General features: G+C 41.8%; 1 protein-coding gene across 1 annotated transcript in view; it reads right to left on the minus strand.

Moving 5' to 3' along the window:
- Positions 1-21,192, minus strand: part of LOC112391027 (voltage-dependent anion-selective channel protein 3-like) — a 63,575-nt gene extending 42,383 nt beyond the window's left edge. Inside the window, 1 exon segment of the mRNA XM_024732127.1 lies at positions 21,074-21,192. Coding sequence (XP_024587895.1) covers positions 21,074-21,192 — 119 coding nt within the window.
- Positions 21,193-21,396: the final 204 nt, after the last annotated feature.

Below are 21,396 nucleotides of genomic sequence, written 5' to 3' on the forward strand. Positions count from 1 at the left end.
CAGTCTTCCAGGACATTGAAATTTTTTCCATTAAGAGAATTTTGTAAAGACTGAAATCAATGGAAATCTGAAGGTGCAATGTCTGGTGAATACAGTGGATGAATCAGAACTCCCCAGCCAAGCTGTAGCAGTTTTTGCCTGGTCATCAAAGAAACAGGCAGTCTTGCGTTATCCTGATGGAAGATTATGAGTTTTCTGTTGACTAATTTTGGACGCTTTTCATTGAGAGCTGCTTTCAGTTGGTCTAACTGGGAGCAGTACTTGTTGGAATTAATCATTTGGTTTTCCGGAAGGAGCTCATGATAGAGGACTCCCTTCCAATCCCACCATATACACAACATCACCTTCTTTGGATGAAGACCGGGCTTTGGCGTGGTTGTTGGTGGTTCATGTAGCTTGCCCCACGATCTCTTCTGTTCCACCTTATTGTACAGTATCCACTTTTCATCGCCCGTCACAATTTGTTTTAGAAACGAAACGTTTTCATTATGCTTAAGTAGAGAATTGCATGTGGAAATACAGTCAAGAAGGTTTTTTTCCACTTAACTTATGTGGAACCCAAACATCAAAGCGATGAACATAACCAAGCTGGTGCAAATGATTTTCAACAGTTGATTTGGATGTTTTGAGTATGTTGGCTATCTCCTATGTGGTATAACGTTGATTGTTCTTAATTAATGTCTCAATTTGATCACTATCAACTTCAGCTCCTCTACTGGACCGTGGAGCATCATCCAGTGAGAAATCTCCAGCACAAAACTTCAGAAACCACTTTTGGCACGTTCAATAAGTCACAGCACCTTCTCCATAAACTGCACAAATCTTTATTTACGTTTTGGTTTTACCTTTCTTGAAATAATAAAGCATCATATACCGAAAATATTGCTTTTTTACTTCCGTCTTCAATATTAAAATGGCTACACAAAAATTCACCAATTTTGATAAGTCTTTTTTTAAATGAACGCTGATATGTCAGCTGTCACATACAATCTAACAAATTGTTTCAAATGAAGTTAAAAACTAAGTGCTACTAGAGCCATCTTATGGAAAAAGCAAAGAAACCTTTTGGCCAACCCAATATAAGTCTAAAACGAAGATCAATTGTATAAAAACATTGATGGTGATACGCCAAGAGAGTGAAATACACAGAACAACGATGGTGTGCAAATTGGAAGTGACTGATTGGGTTAAAGTGTTTTAAGTCTTTGAATTTCATGGGAAGAACATAAATATATAATTAATTTTAGACTTTAATAACTTAAATATACATGCTGTAATTTATATGGGAATCTAGAACAATAAAAGTAGCGATTATAAATTCTAAATCGTCAGAAGAGGCAGTGGAAATAAAAAATCAATCCAAAAGAAGGTGAGAAAGAAAAAATATTAAACACAAAAGATGAGACAAGTAGAAAGTACAGAATAAATTGGTAGAAGTAAAACCAAATGTACTTGTCATTGCAAAAAATTAAATTGTAAATATTCCAATTGAAAGACAAAGACTGTCAGACTAGGTTTCAAGAAAATAAGGCCATATGCTCTTTAAAAAGTAAGAAATGTAAAACCTTAGATACAGAAAAATTAAAAGCATAGAAAATGATATAACTGGCAAATGCTAGTCATAAGAAAGCTGGTGTAGCAATGTTAATAACTTTAGACTTTATGACAAAGAACACCATGATAAATAATGAAAGTTACCATGTAATGAGAAGAGGTTCAATTTCTGAGAATATAAAAATTCTAAAGATAATTTGCCTAGCAGCATACACACAAAATGAATAAAACCGAAACTACAAGGAAAAACTGACAAATCTAACAGCATACTAGGGAGATTTTAATACACTTTTCTCAGTAATTGATAAATCAAGTGGACAAAACTATCAATAATAATATGAAGACTTCCCTGGTGGCGCAGTGGTTAGGAATCTGCCTGCCAATGCAGGGGACATGGCTTCGAGCCCTGGTCCGGGAAGATCCCACATGCCGCAGAGCAATGAAGCCCATGCGCCGCAACTACTGAGCCCTTGTGCTGCAACTACTGAAGCCTGCACACCTAGGGCCTGTGCTCCATAACAAGAGAAGGCACTGCAAGGAGAAGCCCACACGCCACAACGAAGAGCAGCCCCTGCTCACGACAGCTAGAGAGGAAGCCTGTGCGCAGCAATGAAGACCCAACGCACCAAAATAAATAAATAAAATTTAAAAAAATATATCAAAGAACTGAAAAGTGAAAAGAATAAATATGATCTCATGTTCTATAAAATATAAAGTGAAAAATCATTTCAGATTCTGTTTAGCATGTCAACTTTTTATTAAAGTTAAGAAAAATTAATCATAATTTTTAGGAATACACAGGTATGTCTTTTTTTTAACATCTTTATTAGAGTATAATTGCTAACAATGGTGTTAGTTTCTGCTTTATAACAAAGTGAATCAGCTATACATATACATATATCCCCATATCTCCTCCCTCTTGCATCTCCCTCCTACCCTCCCTATCCCACCCCTCTAGGTGGAAACAAAGCACCAAGCTGATCTCCCTGTGCTATGTGGCTGCTTCCCACTAGCTATCTGTTTTACATCTGGTAGTGTATATGTATGTCCATGCCACTCTCTCACTTCGTCAGACTGTTAGTGAATTATGGTTTTCTCAGGGTATATGCCCAGTAGTGGGATTGCTGGGTCATATGGTAACTCTATTTTTAGTTTTTTAAGGAACCTCCATACTGTTCTCCATAGTGGCTGTATCAGTTCACATTCCCACCAACAGTGCAAGAGGGTTCCCTTTTCTCCACACCTTCTCCAGCATTTATTGTTTGTAGATTTTTTGATGATGGCCATTCTGACTGGTGTGAGGTGATACCTTATTGTAGTTTTGATTTGCATTTCTCTAATGATTAATGATGTTGAGCATTCTTTCATGTGTTTGTTGGCAGTCTGTATATCTTCTTTGGAGAAATGTCTGTTTAGGTCTTCTGCCCATTTTTGGATTGGGTTGTTTGTTTTTCTGATATTGAGCTGCATGAGCGGCCTATAAATTTTGGAGATTAATCCTTTGTCAGTTGCTTCATTTGCAAATATTTTCTCCCATTCTGAGGGTTGTCTTTTCATCTTGTTTATGGTTTCCTTTGCTGTGCAAAAGCTTTTAAGTTACATTAGGTCCCATTTGTTGATTTTGTTTTTACTTCCATTACTCTAGGAGGTGGATCAAGAAGATCTTGCTGTGATTTATGTCATAGAGTGTTCTGCCTATGTTTTCCTCTAAGAGTTTGATAGTGTCTGGCCTTACATTTAGGTCTTTAATCCATTTTGAGATTATTTTTGTGTATGGTGTTAGAGAGTGTTCTAATTTCATTCTTTTACATGTACCTGTCCAGTTTTCCCAGCACCATTTATTGAAGAGGCTGTCTTTTCTCCATTGTATGTTATTGCCTCCTTTATCAAAAATAAGGTGACCATATGTGTGTGGGTTTAACTCTGGGCTTTCTATCCTGTTCCATTGATCTATATTTCTGTTTTTGTGCCAGTATGATACTCTCTTGATCACTGTAGCTTTGTAGTATAGTCTGAAGTCTGGGAGCCTGATTTCACCAGCTCCAGTTTTCTTCCTCAAGATTGCTTTGGCTATTCGGGGTCTTCTGTGTTTCCATATAAATTGTGCAATTTTTTGTTCCATTTTTGTGAAAAATGCCATTGGGAGTTTGATAGGGATTGCATGGAATCTGTAGATCGCTTTGGGTAGTATAGTCATTTTCACAATGTTGATTCTTCCAATCCAAGAACATGGTATATCTCTCCATCTGTTTGTATCATCTTTAATTTCTTTCATCAGAGTCTTATAGTTTTCTGCATACGGGTCTTTTATCTCCTATATAGGTTTATTCCTAGGTATTTTATTCTTTTGGCTGCAGTGGTAAATGGGAGTGTTTCCTTAATTTCTCTTTCAGAATTTTCATCATTAGTGTATAGGAATGCAAGAGATTTCTGTGCATTAATTTTGTATCCTGCTACTTTCCCAAATTCATTGATTAGCTCTAGTAGTTTTCTGGTAGCATCTTTCAGATTCTCTATGTAGAGTATCATGTCATCTGCAAACAGTGACAGCTTTACTTCTTCTTTTCTGATTTGGATTTCTTTTCTTTCTTTTCCTTTGCTGATTGCTGTGGCTAAAACTTCCAAAGCTATGTTGAATAATAGTGGTGAGAGTGGACAAACTTGTCTTGTTTCTGCTCTTAGAGGAAATGGTTTCAGTTTTTCACCATTCAGAATGATGTTGCCTGTGCGTTTCTCATCTATGGCCTTTATTATGTTGAGGCAAATTCCTCCTGTGCCTACATTTTGGAGGGTTTTTATCATAAATGGATGTTTAATTTTTTTGAAAGCTTTTTCTGCATCTATTGAGATGATCATATGGTTTTTCTCCTTCATTATGTTAATATGGTTTATCACATTGATTGATTTGCATATATTGAAGAATCCTTGCATTCCAGGGATAAACCCCACTTGATCATGGTGTATGATCCTTTTAACGTGCTGTTGGATTCTGTTTGCTAGTATTTTGTTGAGAATTTTTGCATCTATGTTCATCAGTGATATTGATCTGTAGTCTTCTGTCTTTGTGACATCTTTGTCTGATTTTGGTATCAGGGTGATGGTGCCCTCGTAGAATGAGTTTGGGAGTGTTCCTTCCTCTGCTATATTTTGGAAGAGTCTGAGAAGGGTAGGTTGTAGCTCTTCTCTAAATGTTTGATAGAATTCGGCTGTGAAGCCATCTGGTCCTGGGCTTTTGTTTGTTGGAAGATTTTTAATCACAGTGTCAATGTCAGTGCTTGTGATTGGCTTGTTTATATTTTCTATTTCTTCCTGATTCAGGCTCAGAAGGTTATGCTTTCCAAGAATTTGTCCATTTCTTCCAGGTTGTCCATTTTATTGGCATAGAGTTGCTTGTAGTAATCTCTCATGGTCCTTTGTATTTCTGCAGTGTCAGTTGTTACTTGTCCTTTTTCATTTCTAATTCTGTTGATTTGAGTCTTCTCCCTTTTTTTCTCGAGTCTGGCTGATGGTTTGTCAATTTTGTTTATCTTCTCAAAGAATGAGCTTTTAGTTTTATTGATGTTTGCTGTCATTTCCTTCATTTCTTTTTCATTTATTTCTGATCTGTTCTTTATGATTTTTTTCCTTCTGCTAACTTTAGGGTTTTTTTGTTCTTCTTTCTCTAATTGCTTTATGTGTAAGGTTAGGTTGTTTATTTGAGATATTTCTTGTTTCTTGAGGTAGGATTGTATTGCTATAAATTTCCCACTTAGAACTGCTTTTGCTGCACCCCATAGGTCTTGGGTTATCATGTTTTCATTTTCCTTTGTTTCTAGGTATTTTTTCATTTCCTCTTTGATTTCTTCAGTGATCTCTTGGTTATTTAGTAGTGTATTGTTTAGCCTCCATGTGTTTGTGTTTTTTACATATTTTCCCCTGTAATTGATATCTAGTCTCACAGCGTTATGGTCAGAAAATATACTTGATACGATTTCAATTTTCTTAAATTTACCAAGGCTTGATTTGTGACCCACGATATGATCTATGCCGGAGAATGTTCCATGAGCACTTTAGAAGAGAGTGTATTCTGTTTTTTTTGGATGGAATGTCCTGTAAATATCAATTAAGTCCATCTTGTTTAATGTATCATTTAAAGCTTGTGTTTCCTTTTTTATTTTCATTTTGGATGATCTGTCCATTGGTGAAAGTGGGGTGTTAAAGTCCCCTACTATGATTGTGTTACTGTCAATTTCCCCTTTTATGGCTGTTAGCATTTGCCTTATGTATTGAGGTGCTTCTGTGTTGGGTGCATAAATATTTACAATTGTTATATCTTCTTCTTGGATTGATCCCTTGATCATTATGTAGTGTCCTTCTTTGTCTCTTGTAATAGTCTTTATTTTAAAGTCTATTTTGTCTGATATGAGAATTGCTACTCCAGCTTTCTTTTGATTTCCATTTGCATGGAATATCTTTTTCCATCCCCTCACTTTCAGTCTGTATGTGTCTCTAGGTCTGAAGTGGGTCTCTTTTAGACAGCATATATATGGGTCTTGTTTTTGTATCCATTCAGCCAGTTTGTGTCTTTTGGTTGGAGCATTCAGTCCATTTATATTTAAGGTAGTTATCGATATGTATGTTCCTATTCCCATTTTCTTAATTGTTTTGGGTTTGTTATTGTAGGTCTTCTCCTTCTCTTGTGTTTCCTGCCTAGAAAAGTTCCTTTAGCATTTGTTGTAAAGCTGGTTTGGTGGTGCTGGATTCTTTTAGCTTTTGCTTGTCTGTAAAGGTTTTAATTTCTATGTCAAATCTGAATGAGATCCTTGCTGGTTAGAGTAATCTTGGTTGTAGATTTTTCCCTTTCATCACTTGAAATATGTCCTACTTGCTTGCAGAGTTTCTGCTGAAAGATCAGCTGTTAACCTTATGGGGATTCCCTTGTATGTTTTTTTTTTCCCTTGCTGCTTTTAATACTTTTTTTGTATTTAATTTTTGATAGTTTGATTAATATGTGTCTTGGTGTGTTTCTCCTTGGATTTATCCTGTATGGGACTCTGCGCTTCCTGGACTTGATTATTTCCTTTCCCATATTAAGGAAGTTTTCAACTGTAATCTCTTCACATATTTTCTCAGTCCCTTTCTTTTTCTCTTCTTCTTCTGGGACCCCTATTATTAGAATGTTGGTGCATTGAGTGTTGTCCCAGAGATCTCTGAGACTGTCCTCAATTCTTTTCATTCTTTTTTCTTTATTCTGCTCTATAGTAGTTATTTCCACTATTTTATCTTCCAGGTTACGTATCTGTTCTTCTGCCTCAGTTATTCTACTATTGATCCCTTCTAGAGAATTTTTAATTTCATTTATTGTGTTGGTCATAATTGTTTGTTTGCTCTTTAGTTCTTCTAGGTCCTTGTTAAACGTTTCTTTTATTTTCTCCATTCTGTTTCCTAGATTTTGGATCATCTTTACTATCATTACTCAATTCTTTTTCAGGTAGACTGCCTATTTCCTCTTCATTTGTTTGGTCTGTTGAGTTTTTACCTTGCTCCTTCATCTGCTGGGTGTTTCTCTGTCTTCTCATTTTGCTTAACTTACTGTGTTTGGGGTCTCCTTTTCACAGGCTGCAGGTTTGTTGTTCCTGTTGTTTTTGGTGTCTGACCCTACTGGCTAAGGTTGGTTCAGTGGGTTGTGTAGGCCTCCTGGTGGAGGGTACTAGTGCCTGTGTTCTGGTGGATGAGGCTGGATCTTGTCTTTCTGGTAGGCAGAACCACGTCCATTGTTTTGTTTTGGGGTGTTTGTGACCTTATTGTGATTTTAGGCAGCCTCTCTGCTAATGGATGGGGTTGTGTTCCTGTCGTGCTAGTTGTTTGGCATAGGGTGTCCAGCACTGAGCACTGTAGCTTGCTGGTCATTGAGTGGAGCTGGGTCTTAGCACTGAGATGGAGATCTCTGGGAGAGCTTTTACCATTTGATATTATGTGGAGCTTGGAGGTCTCTGGTGGACAAATGTCTTGAACTCAGCTCTCCCACCTCAGAGGCACAGACCTGACACCTGGCCGGAGCACCAAGGCCCTGTCAGCCACCTGGCTCAGAAGAAAAGGGAGAAAAAGAAATAAAGAATGAAAGAACAAAAGAATGAAAGAAAGAAAAGAAGGAAGGAAGGAAGTGAGGGAAAGGAAGGAAGTAATGAAGGAAGGGAGGAAAAATAAAATATAATACAGTTATTAAAAATAAAAAATAAAAAAGTAATAATAAAAAAGAGAGAAAGAAAGAAAAGAGGAACCAAACCAAAAAACAAATCCACCAATGATAATAAGCACTAACAGCTATACTAAAACAAACGAACAACCTCCCCCCAAAAAAATGGACAGACAGAACCCTAGGACAAATGGTAAAAGCAAAGCTATACAGAGAAAATCACACAAAGAAGCATATACATACACACTCACAGAAAGAGAAAAAGGAAAAAAAAATCTATATATTAAAAAAAAAATAGAGCAACAAAATCAATAAACAAGTCTATCAATGATAATAAATTCTAAATACTAAACTAAGATAAACATAAAACCAGAAACAAATTAGATGCAGAAAGCAAACCCGAAGTCTACATTTGCTCCCAAAGTCTGCTGCCTCAATTTTGGGATGAATCGTTGTCTGTTCAGGTATTCCACAGATGCAGGGTACGTCAAGTTGATTGTGGAGATTTAATCCGCTGCTCCTGAGGCTGCTGGGAGAGATTCCCCTTTCTCTTCTTTGTTCACACAGCTCCTGGGGTTCAGCTTTGGATTGACCCTGCCTCTGTGTGTAGGTCACCTGAGGGTGTCTGTTCTTCGCCCAGACAGGACGGGGTTAAAGGAGCAGCTGCTTCGGGGGCTCTGGCTCACTCAGGCCGGGGGGATGGAGCGGTGTGGAATGTGGGGCGAGTCTGCAGCGGCAGAGGCTGGTGTGACGTTGCAATAGCCTGAGGCGTGCCATGTGTTCTCCCGGGGAAGTTTTCCCTGGATCATGGGCCCCTGGCAGTGGCGGGCTGCACAGGCTCCCGGGAGGGGAGGTGTTGACGGTGACCTGTGCTCGCACACAGGCTTCTTGGGGGCCACAGAAGGAGCCTTAGCATCTCATGCTCATCTCTGGTGTCTGTGCTGATAGCCGCGGCTTGCGCCCATCTCTGGAGCTCGTTTAGGCGGTGCTCTGAATCCCCTCTCCCGCGCACCCCGGAACAATGGTCTCATGCCTCTTAGGCAGCTCCAGACTTCTTCCCGGACTCCCTCCCGGCTAGTCGTGGCGCACTAGCCCCCTTCAGGCTGTGTTCACACAACCAACCCCAGTCCTCTCCCTGGGATCTGACCTCCAAAGCCCGAGCCTCAGCTCCCAGCCCCTGCCTGTCCCAGCGGGTGAGCAGACAAGCCTCTCGGGCTGGTGAGTGCTGGTCAGCACCGATCCTCCATGCGGGAATCTCTCCACTTTGCCCTTTTCACCCCTGTTGCTGTGCACTCCTCCATGGCTCTGAAGCTTCCCCTCCACCAACCCCCCCATCTCTGCCAGTGAAGGCAGAGTGTGGAAACTCTTCCTAGTGTGTGGAAACTTTTCCTCCTTCACAGCACCCACCCAGAGGTGCAGGTCCCATCCCTATTCTTTTGTCTCTGTTTTTTCCCAGGTATGTGGGGAGTTTCTTGCCTTTTGGGAAGTCTGAGGTCTTCTGCCAGCGTTCAGTGGGTGTTCTGTAGGAGTTGTTACACATGTAGACGTATTTCTGATGTATCTGTGGGAAGAAAGGTGATCTCCACGTCTTACTCCTCTGCCATCTTCAAGGTCTCCCAGATGTATGTCTTAACACTATATTTAAAAAGTAAAGTGAAGACAAGATCCAGTATAACGATCATTTCAAATGGGGAGAGGTGTGTGAACAGAACTGGAGAAGCACATGAGTAAACGTAACTTAGTATTCTAGTCCATGTATTGGATAGTGGGTAGATAGGTGATTTTTCCTTATTAAAGTAATAAATAAACAAGAACTGAGGATCATTTAAATCAAATTCTGTGCTACTGAGTATATGTCTATCTCTGTTTCTATCTATATATGTATATCTGGAGATGGATTGCCCAAGTTAAAATTCTGGCTTTGCACTCAATCTGTCTGTATCTTAGTTCCCTTCTTGGAATATGGAGGTATAATAATTATACTTATTACATCTTGGTGAACATTAAATGAGCTAATACATTTAAAGTCCTTAAATCATTGTTTGACATGGATTAGGGGATCAGTAAATGTTAGCAATTATGATTATTGTTCCTGAGAGAGAAAAGACTTTTTGGACACCATGCCCTCCTTTTCCCCTGGATTTGTTCATACTCATCCTGGTTTCTTTCTCTTCTGGGATAATTAAGGAAGGATTCCTGCACGTCTTCAAGGCCCCTCCTTCACTCAAACTCTGAATCCCATCCCCATCTCCGTTGCCTCCATGCTTCATTCCATAAATGATCCTGTCCCCTCTTGCTTTGCCAGTCTCTTTGTATCAGTAAGTTTCGGGCCAGGAAAACAGAAACCATTTTAGGTATTTCAAGCAGTGAGGGATATATTACAGGGTATGGGGGTGGGTGAAGGTCAGGAAAGCCATTTCGAGCTTTCAGGAAAACAATATCCACACCGTTCTTTCCATCTGAGGCAACTTCCCTTCCCCTTTGATAAGTGAACTCTACACAGCCTTCAGGATTTGGCCTCTCAATCCCTACTTCTGGGAAGACTACTCGAAAATGTGAGTCTGCCCCAGTCTCCTAGATTCTGGCAGAGGACACAGACTCCTGGGTCAAAGACAAAGGAAGGCTTATCGCTCACAGAAATAGCAGCTGCCAGAGTATCATTTTCTTGTACTTACTGGTTCTCTGGGTTCAGTTTCTACAGGGTGAGGTAATGAGGGTCAGGTGACACTTGCACATGCAGGGCGTTGTGTTACAGGGGCAGAACCCTGGACTTAGAGAAGCTGAATCTTTTATAATGGGTTGCAAGTAAACCTGCCCAAAATTTATTCGGGGAGAGCCTTTATATTTATTTTACTGGACAGTAAAAAAACTTGTCCTTTCTCTGGAGGGAAATACTCTTTCTATCTTCCAAGGCTGTTTGCTCTGCAAGCATTCTTGAGCAAAAGGGCAGTGAACGTTTCTGTTCACAAGGCATGCAGAAATTTGAGAGACCCACGGAGAATTTGTCTCATACCACTTATTACAGATTATTTTAACTGATTGTTCATTTGACATATTCTCTAACTGTACTGTAAGTTTCTTGAGGGCAGGGTACAATCTGTTTCCATTGCTTTATCTCTGGGACAGTGACTAGTGCATAGTAAATGTGAAGTAAATGTTTGTTGAATGAATGAATGAATGAATGAATGACCTCAGTTCTACTTGTGACACAGGGTTGGGATTGATGCTCCATGTCTAGCTCTTCTTATCCAAGGCTAGAGCAGTATCTGGGAAGCAGTGCTGGGGTTCTCCTAATGGGTCATAGATCCTCTGGGTCATGCTTGGGCAAGTATTTGGGAGTGTAATTGCAGGAATAGGAGGATGATGTGATTATGAGGTATCCCAATATTCTCCTTCTCCTTTCCCCTCTTCCAGAGCATGTAAGTTGGGTGTACAGAGCCTCAGGATAATTGCTGTGATATTTATTTGAAATCTAACTCTATCTCTAGGCTGGGGACTGGCGGGTATTTCTGGTACAAGAAGAATCTTCAAAGAATCCTCAAAGAATTTTGATAAAGCTGTAACATCCATCAGAATGTAAGCTCTACGAGGGTATTTTTGGAGATAATAAGTCCTTAATACACTTTGTTGATTGAAGTAAGGAATTTATTGTGTGCTCACTGTGTGACCAGGCATGGGACTAGGTGGGGGGCTAAGCATTTAACATACCTCATTTAATTTGCACAGTAACCCTATGAAGTAGGTATTATAGTAGCCCTATTTAGCTGACAAGGAAACTGAGACTTAGAGAAATTGACTCACCATGACAACGCTGTTAGCAGGTGCTGGGCTGGTGTTCAGACCTAGGCGTGACTCCACCCAAAGCATCCCTCTGCCCATAAAGGGCCAATGTTGGAGGGTTATCATTTATTGAGAAGGAGGGTGGTAGAATGTCAGCCTATACTATGTGTTTTCAGTGAATCATTATCTGATCCTATGATTTGAAAATTTGTAGCTTGACAAGTATTGTGCCCTTGAACAAGATCAAGTTTGCTGACCTTTGAACCTTTTGGCCCTAAAAAATGTCACTTTCACATATTTCCACCTCAACTGTGTGCTGTAAACATCTCAGAAAATGTGGTTTTCAAAAAAGTAGCTTCAAAAACATCAATATTCTGAGTACAGGATGTGCTTTGGTTCCCCAGACATACCTGGCACCATAGTTTTACTATTTATCTAGACCCTGAGGTCATCCAGGGGACTTTTTCATAGAAAATAGGGACCAGGGAGAGGATGTTTCTCAACTAAGACCCATGAGGGCCAAAAAGCACAGTGGAAAAGAATAGTAATAAAGACAGCAGCTGCTGAAATCACTGAGCTAGTGAACAGCAGATTAGCCAAACCATCTTCTGGGCTCTTACAAATACTAAAGTTTATACTGCCAGAGTGAATTCCTGGCTGGAAATCTGAAGGGACAATTTGAGAAAATTCAAGCTCCCCAAAACGAATTTGCCGTTTGTAGCCATGACAAATCACCATAGTACTTAACAAGCGCAGTGATTACTGAGTTAGAGGACATAACCAGCATTGTTGCTCCAAGTGAGTGTCCGAGGCTCAATATTCATTTACATCATTAGTGTTATGAAATGCAGCGGGGATATATTCAGGAGCTCACTCTGTCGGCAGAGTCGGCCTGAAAGGAATCGCATCCTGCCGAGGACTGAACTGAAGGCCGAGCTTTAGCATGATTGGCATTGGTTCCAGTCCTGTCAGCAGACACACAATTCCCTGTGCCTCACCCCGTTGTTAAGAGAAGGCTGGCAAGCCGGGAGACCCCTGGGACAGGGACACAGCGGTCATCCTCATTTTCCTGCATTCAGTCACATAGTAGGTCACAAGTACTAATGATAATTTAATAAGCATATCGGTCAAATGGCAGATGACAATGTTTGATTTTGCTGTGGAGGTCATAGATCTGAAAGCCAAGAAATTTCTGGAGTTTGTGGAAAATTAAACAAAATAAAATAGAGCTATTTTCCTTTCTTATCAAATTTGTTCTCCTTGAGAACAAATAAATACTTTTTCCCCCGATAGACAAAATAACTCTTTTACAAGTTTAAGGTATAAAATGTTTTAAATTCAAAGTAACTATAGAAAAGAAAGTAAAATTCTAACCATTCAGTGACAACCACAATGAATATTTTGGTACATATTTCTAACCTAGGTATAAATCCATTTATAAAACAAATTGGCATCGCACTATACATACTTTTGGTATCAGGCTTTTTTCCATTTTGTATGCTGTAAACATTTTATTGTCTTGATAAATAGTCATCTCTTACCTGTTTGTTTAATTTTTTGTGGCTGTTTGATTCCGTGATGCAAATGGATGTGAAAAGTTTCTGGGGCTTTTCATACATAGGATGTAGAGGAAAGACACAGGTTTAATAATTCAAAAGGAGTCATGTACCACAATGTTCATTGCAGCTCTGTTTACAATAGCCAGGACATGGAAGCAACCTAAGTGTCCATCGACAGATGAATGAATAAAGAAGATGTGGCACATCTATACAATGGAATGTTCCTCAGCCATAAAAAGAAACGAAATTGAGTTATTTGTAGTGAGGTGGATGGACCTAGAGTCTGTCATACAGAGTGAAGTAAGTCAGAAAGAGAAAAACAAATACCGTATGCTAACACATATATATGGAATCGGGGAAAAAAATGGTCATGAAGAACCTAGGGGCAAGATGGGAATAAAGACACAGACCTACTAGAGAATGGACTTGAGGATATGGGGAGGGGGAAGGGTAAGCTGTGACAAAGCGGGAGAGTGGCATGGACATATATACACTACTAAACGTAAAGTAGATAGCTAGTGGGAAGCAGCTGCATAGCACAGGGAGATCAGCTCGGTGGTTTGTGACCACTTAGAGGGGTGGGATAGGGAGGGTGGGAGGGAGGGAGACACAAGAGGGAAGAGATATGGGAACATATGTATATGTATAACTGATTTACTTTGTTATAAAGCAGAAAGTAACACACCATTGTGAAGCAATTATACTCCAATGATGTTAAAAAAAAATAAGACACAAGTTTAAACCACAGCTCTTCCAGGGCCTCATTTTTCCTCAACTATATAGGAGTACTAACATTTCACTGGCCTCCTTGGAGTGTTGTCATGACAGTTAAGTGAGTTTCTGTGACGCCAAGAACAGGCTATGCTTGTAAAGGATTCTTTTTTATAGGTGTGTTTATGGGACGTGTGGGTAACACTTCACAGATGGGCCATAACACTGGAGTCTGCATAATAATTTGGTCTTAAAAATAGAAAAGCCCACCAAACATCACAACCCAAGTTATGTCAAAACTTTAATCCCACAATTCCTCCTAATGCAGCTTTTAAAGTTTTGAGTAAAATAAAACTTAAAGAACCAGCACATACTTTTACGGATTTGTCTTCTTTTCAACAAAGAACTGGTGTGACCGACTCAAGCTCCTGTTTGCACATACGGGGAGGGCTTTAGTCTTCAAACAAAATCACTGGGGGGCTTTGATGTTGGGTGGGAGTTCAGGGAAGCCTCTCAGGGTCCAGGAATTAATATGTTTTGATGAATGCTAATTTTTAGTAGTTCCCAGGTTAATATTCTTTTATCTAAAATATAGTGAGAAGAACTTGCCACTCAAACCTCTGAAATCACGAGCAGGGACAAAATCCAGATCCTTCAATATTTCCGGTTCCCAAACCCTACTCTGCTTTCCTTTGACAACGGGAAACTCTGTTTAGACAAACTACTCCCAAAGTAAGCAGCCCTTGACCATGTCCTGCTGCTACAGATGGCCCTCCTGGGTTATCCTACATGGGTTATCCTAATGTTCTGACGAGAGGACAGGGCTGGCAAGAAGTTGTGCTCTCCGTCCTACAAAGTGCAAAATATTAGGTCTTGTGTTGATCACAATCCAGGGGGAGGCAGGATTTATTTAAAAAAAAAAAAAAAAGAAACTAAAAGAATTCAACTTCTTTACATTGATTGCTGCCCAGACTAAAAGTTAGTGCACCATTTTTAACGTTAGCAAGAGCCTCTCCGATAGGGAATAAACATACGATCAACTTTTGTCGCAGAGAAAGGTGATTTTAGGAAGAGGTTAGAATCCTTCCACTTGGAGGAAATGAACTTGACGGCTTCTGCCTCTGTATTGTTACAGTAATTCCCCCCCGCCCCTCCTTTCTTTTGGAAATAAGTCCCCTGGAATGGCCGGGCGATGTGGGAAAATATTGTGACACACAGGCCTGTTTACGTTTTTGGGGGCGGCTGTTTTGTTTGCCTCGCCGCCCCCGGGCCCCTCCTTTTCATAGTTGGCGGTCCCCGACAGCTCGGATTCCTCTGCTGACATCTGCTATAATGAGAGCTCTGACGGGAATAGATTTGCAAAATGATGGGCTCACAATAGGACGGAGCTGTTCCCCAAACTTCGCTCGAGATAAGCAGATGGGGTCTGAAAACAGAGCATTTGAACCGATTAGGTCGAGGTGAACGCCTTTATTCAGCGCACACTGAAGAGCTATTCTGCTGCGACACCCACCCCAACTTCTCTGCCGACCCCCTCCACCCCTCACCTCCCCCGGGTTGGAAACGGGAGGGTTGCCGATGGATGGCTTCCTTTCTCTGCCTCCTGCACACTCGCCTGGAGCCCGGCCCTTCCCGTCCCTAAAGCAGAAGCCTGCTGGGCACCTACCTCGTGCCAACGGGCTGAACGACAGAGAAAAGCCACCCCTCACGCCGCATAAAGAGAAGCCGGGGCAACACATGGGGCTTTCCCACTCGGCACAAATGATGGCTGTTTGTGCTAGTTAACCTTTTCCAAGCCCGGGTCGCTCCTGCTGGGAGGCCAGGAGCAAGCTGCAGGGAGAGCAAGCCTGGCAGAGCCCAGAGTCGCCAGCACGCCCGCCCGGGGGGCCCCCAGTGTGCGCCGCCGCCTTCGCAGAATACCAGAGGCCCCCATCCCACTCTTCATACGTCAGCCGGCTCCATGTGCTGGTGACAGTTTGGATTCCAGAAGAGAAGGGCCTCCAGGACAATTCTGCAGACACTTCCTGGTAATTCTGATTGCCTGGCACGGTTTACCTTCGGAAGCTCTGAAAAGGATGAAATGGAAACGTTCCCATCCTGGGCTTGATTATTTTCAGCGTCTCCACTGGCTGTGTCAAGAGCAGCCTCCTTTGTACTTTCCAAGCCTAAGGTCAAGTCGGTAATACACTTTTTAATAACTTGTGTCCCAAACGTATTGACTGAAGTAAAACCAAGACGGGGTGATTGCACAAATACATTTCTAAGACCCATTCCCTGGGTCTCTGGGGAGAATTCTGACAGTGTCAGAGAGGGAATGCTATCCAAGGGAGAATGAGGACAGAAGGTGACCATAAAGGAAATTTTGGGAAATAGCTTTTCAGGGCAGGGGGAGGTGAGGGAAGCAGAAGTTAAAAAGCAATGGGAGTTCAGTGCTCAAGTGGAGGGCTGGTACTGCCGCACCACTGAAATAGCCAAACATTGTAGAAGGAATTAGATTTCTGCAAATTGCAGGTTGAAATAATCTGTGGAAATGCATTTATTCCAGCTGCCAGGCTTCTGAAGAGCAGGACTCGGACCCTGCAGTACACTCCAGAGAGTAGTCTGTAGAGCTCACGTTCTCAAATCCCGCATCCCTGGCTATCTCCGGCTGCCAGCCCAGACCGGTGGGTTTTTGTGCTCAGTGCAGTTTGTTTATGTGGTGGTATTGTTCAGAATGGGGTGTTTACCTGGCAGTGAATATCCTTAGAACAGAGGGTGTGCTAAGGCACAGTTGAAATAGTTCATTAACCAAGAAAGCCATCACAGCATTTCCATGAATAGATCAACAACATCTAGCATTACAGGCATCACGTTCTGAGGAAATCCACCTGAGAGTTATATCCTTGTTTATCAAAAGAAATCGTAGAGGATTCACTAAAACTTAATATTTGTGGCCATCAATAGTGGTAAAGAGAAGAGTGAAGTAACTGGATGCAAAGGTTGGGATCTTGAGCTACTTTTTATTGGGATCGTCTGAGATGAGATACAGGTAAGGGATGCGAATCATCTCCATTTTTAGGTCATGTCGTTCATGGAAGCTCTCAGGTACTTGGAGGGTAGGCGTTCATTGGTTTTCATAAGACCATGGGATTAAATATTAAAACTAGTTTGCATTGGTGCTTTTTTTTTAGGTACAAACTCTCATGGTCCTTTAGAAACATAAAATGGTAGAAAGAATGTTGAGTTTGGGGTTCACAACATTTGAACTTTGGCTCTACCACTCACTGGCTGTGTGACTTTGAACACATTTCTTAACTTCTCTGAGTCTTGGTGCTATGGACTGAATGTTGTGTCCCCCTAACATTCATGTAATTGAAGACCTAACCCTCTGTGCTATAGGAATTGGAGGTGGGGCCTTTGGGAGGTAATAAGGTCATGTGGGTGGAGCCCTTAAGAGTGGAATTAGTGCCCTTAGAAGAAGAGACATGACAGAGATGACCTCTCCCTCCACCATGTGAGAATACAGCAGGCTGTTGCAAGCCAGGAAGCCAGAGTAGCTTAAATATACTTCAGAAAAGCAAACTATGTCTTACTCTGCCTGAGGATTATATTATTTCTCCTCAAAGATAGCTTGGTAATTCTGTTATAGGAATATCATTACTGATTCTCTGTTATTATTTCTTGAGGACTAAAAAGTGTAAATTGGAGAGTTCTGCATAGTTGAAAAACGAAACACACTAGGATGACCGGCTTCTTGCAAATAGCATAGTTGGTTAAGAGAGCAGTCTCTGAAATCAGACCGCCAGGGCCACGTGCCCAGTTCTGCCTCTTACTGGCTGTGTAATAGTGAGAAATTTATTAACTGATGTTTCAGTTTCCTCATTTGTAAAGTGGTAACAATAACAGCATTTACGTGATGGGGTTGTTACGAAGATAAACTGAGTTAATAGACATGAAGTGCATTGACCAGTGCCAAGCTTGATCTGCTGTCATCATCATCACCATCATCGTCACACTGTGATGAACAGCTTTGTAGTGAAATGTCTGCATGACTTAAGATATAATCCCAGAAGAGCTGAATTGCTGAGTCAAAGAGCATTTGCCACACAGCTCCTTTAAGACTCAAGAACCCCATCTAATGGAGCCGGTAGTTAACTTAGCAGCCAGACCAGGTGTGTTTTGTCATTAGCCTTTCTTGGACTCGAGAGGAGGCAACGCTGATCAAAACCAGATTCAGGTGCTGTAATGCTGAGCTTCTCTTGCCACTGTGACAGCATAGGTGTCCCTGAGAATATTTCCTGGAGATGTCTTGTGATCCTCTTGTCACTTAGCTCACCCACGTCCTATCTGTTGATGGATCTGGGAACAGTACTTCTGTTCGTTCTGCCCCCGAGCAGCCATTCATCACGAGACACCCTGTCAGGGAATGCCTAGAGCCATTGTGACAAATAAATGTACTTAGTGAATCATACAGTTCAAGTAAAGCAGAGTTGATTTGGTCCAGCCTTACTGTGTCACTGGGCTGACAGTCATTCTGGTGAGTGGCAAGGTTGATGGCTGCCTGGGTTTGCTGGGTTTGTTCACTGGTAGCATTTTAAAGGGAGGACTTGCCCACGGTTAGCTGTCACTTGGTGTGAATAGGGGAGCAGGCATGGGGGAGGGGGCCAGGGAAGCATGTCTCCCTGGTTTTGGAATGAGAAGGGCACACTTGGGAAATGTGACCATGCATTTCTCTCTTGCTCCAACTCCGTGCCTCAAGGAAGCCTGGCTGGGCGTGACAGGGCCCTGTTGTAGCCCTATAGACCCAAGCTCTCCTCCCAGACAAAAGGAAGGGGTCGGGGTGGCTGGAGAGACTCAAATCACTGGGCCTACTTCCTCTTTCATCTTCCTTTGTAGGTGAGATAAAGGCCAGAGAACAAACATAATAAAAAAACAAGAAATCCTTGAAAAAGGATAGGCAGGATAGGTCTTGGGGGCTGTGAAAATAAGCCAAAAGAGAAGGTCAGATTCTGTTACCCTTTCAACCTGCTTAAACTGAGTAGAAAGACAGAATAATTGAATTAAATTGGCAGAAGGAACATTTTTTGAGGAGCAGAGGTTGGGTAATGACTATGTTTACCCAAAGTCTATATAGCACATGCCACGTCCCCAAACATGCCTGTTCAGTGAGTAGATGAATGAATGAGTGATAATGACAATAAGGTTTCAGAAGCCTGGATTTTTGATCTTTCATTCATCACTTACTATCTCTGTGGCCTTAGGCAAGTCCCTTACACATTCTGAATCTGTTTTCTTACCTCTAAAATGAGACTAATAATACTCTCTTGCAGGGTTGTTGAGAGGTTTAAGATAATACATGTAGGCATTCAACGCACAGATGATATTATTAAGCAATTATTGTTTTATATTAATATCACTTAAAACAGGAGTTGTCAACCTTTTGGAATATGGGCACCCCTTTCTAATGTTAAAGTAATTTGAAGATACCCCTCATGCTAGGATATGTATTATTGACGGAGAAAATAATACAGTAACATTTTGGAATGAATTTCTATTTGATTAATCACAGCACATCTACATACATAGTTGGTCAGATGAAAATGAGGCAACATTTATTCTCTCTGAAGAAAAGGCACAATGCTCATATAAGTTATCATGGGCCCTTGCAAAAGCCCTACAAGCCTCCAGGTGACTGGGAGCCACCATCTGAAAGGACTGAACGATAGGGGGGCCATCTTTAGAAGAGAGGATTAATTTATCTTAGCTATTGATACTAAGCCAAGTTAGATGTAGGAGGTGGCCTTGCTATACAAAGCTAGTTCTTCAGACTGACATATTTCAAAGTTGGGGTTATTTTCCTCTCTGGGGGCGAGAGGTGTGTGCTTATCCAGCCACGAGAGGCTGCGGGATACCAGCTCCTTCCATAACCCGCATAACAATGGGACTTGTTTCCAAGCTGGCCTGCTGAGGAGAGCAGTTGTTGCGGTGGACGGTTTGACTCCCTGTGCACTTTACAATCAAAACCGTTGTGAACTCGCATCTTAGCCCTGAGATGAGGGCTTGTTTGCAGGTGGCTTATTTGGGGAAGTAATTTCAAGGAGTGTGTTGGGGGGGGTGTTAAGACAGAGGGAAATTGGGAAGATTGGAGGGCAGCTGGAATGCAATCCCACTGGGGAACTTTAAGAGCTGTGTGGAAGGCACCTGAAAATCCACTGAGACATGAAAGGGTGGGGCACTGTTTTCACTGGCTCCTGTCTTCTGATGGTCAGGGTTGTCCCATGGGGTGTTAATTCCCTTTTCCTTCTAGGTTTGCACCTGTGTCAAGATGGCTGGATGAGGCTGTGATGGAAAACGTGAGAGATGTGGGTGTGGATGAGACACAAGATTGCCAAATAATTCCTGGACACGGTTGGTGCCACAGCAAGGGCTGGGTCAAAAAGTGAACTAGGAATGCAGGAGGTGGAACACAAGAGGTGCCCGACCAATGAGACAGAGCGCAACAAAGGGGAAAGTAGAGCTGAGATCAGGGCTGGTCAGTGTCAACACCTGTTGGGCATCATCTCTGTACCATGTATTGTGTTTGTTGCTGGAGCTAGAAGGTTTAATGGAGCACAGTGCATGTCACAGCCTACAGTCCATAGTACACAGAGGAGTATGACGTGACAAAATAAAGGAAGAGTTTGCTTCCTAGTTGGGGAGACAGGCAAACACTGTAGTGGATGGAGACATGAAAACCTCTTGCAGCTGGGAAGGGAATGGCTGAATCCTCCTGTAGTCCTGGAGGAAGGCTTTGCACAGAAGGCAGTAAATAATTAAGCTGGGTCTTGACGGATGAGTAGGAGTCTGCTAGGTGGTGACAGGGATGAAGGGCATTCACACAAGGACAGAGAGAGATGGCAGAGCATGTGTGTTTTGGGCATGCCATGAAGTCTTCACATGGCCATTCTTTCTCTCAAGGGTTCCTGGCTCAGGCCACTATTTCAGTTAGTGTTTTTGTTGTTTGTTTTGCTTTTGGTCATAAGAAATAGAGGGTTCCTGTGGAGAGTTGTTTATTGTAAGGTGATACATAGGAGATCAGGGAGTACACGTAGATTGGGTCTTTGATAGGCCAGGAATGATTGACTTAATCCTTTGCCCTGAGGTCCAAATAGAGTGAAATCTCTCCTGCTCCCCCCATCCTCTACCTGGGACTGCCTGTGCCAAGGAGTTGTGGGTGGTTTGTTCCCTTTATAAGGTGAAATAGGCATGTCAGCCATCAGGGTTTTCCAGTCTTCTGTGATTCCTGTCCTGGGTCTTGTGGGTCATTTATACTCACTGCTCACTCTTCACACTGGTCAAGCAGAGCTTGTCGTTTATCTCTTTGAGGGATGTCTGGGCCACTTCAGTGGCCACCACATCCCTTTTCACTTCTCGACGGCCCTCTGTGGTGCCCATCTCCTGCCACCACTAGCCCGTCCAGCATCCTTTACCTTCTTCCCTCCTCTTCCTGTACCACTGCTCTTGGAATGGGACCTCATAACCCTTACTTTTGTCTCAAAGTGGGTTAGTCAAATCCATGATCTTGTCAACCTCATTTCTCATGGCTGGATCCTGGCATCTCCCTGACTTCAGTCATCAGTGAGCTGTGTGTGTGTGTGT

Source organism: Neophocaena asiaeorientalis, unplaced genomic scaffold (assembly GCF_003031525.2).
Source record: "Neophocaena asiaeorientalis asiaeorientalis breed wild unplaced genomic scaffold, Neophocaena_asiaeorientalis_V1.1 scaffold418, whole genome shotgun sequence".
Lineage (NCBI taxonomy): Eukaryota > Metazoa > Chordata > Mammalia > Artiodactyla > Phocoenidae > Neophocaena > Neophocaena asiaeorientalis.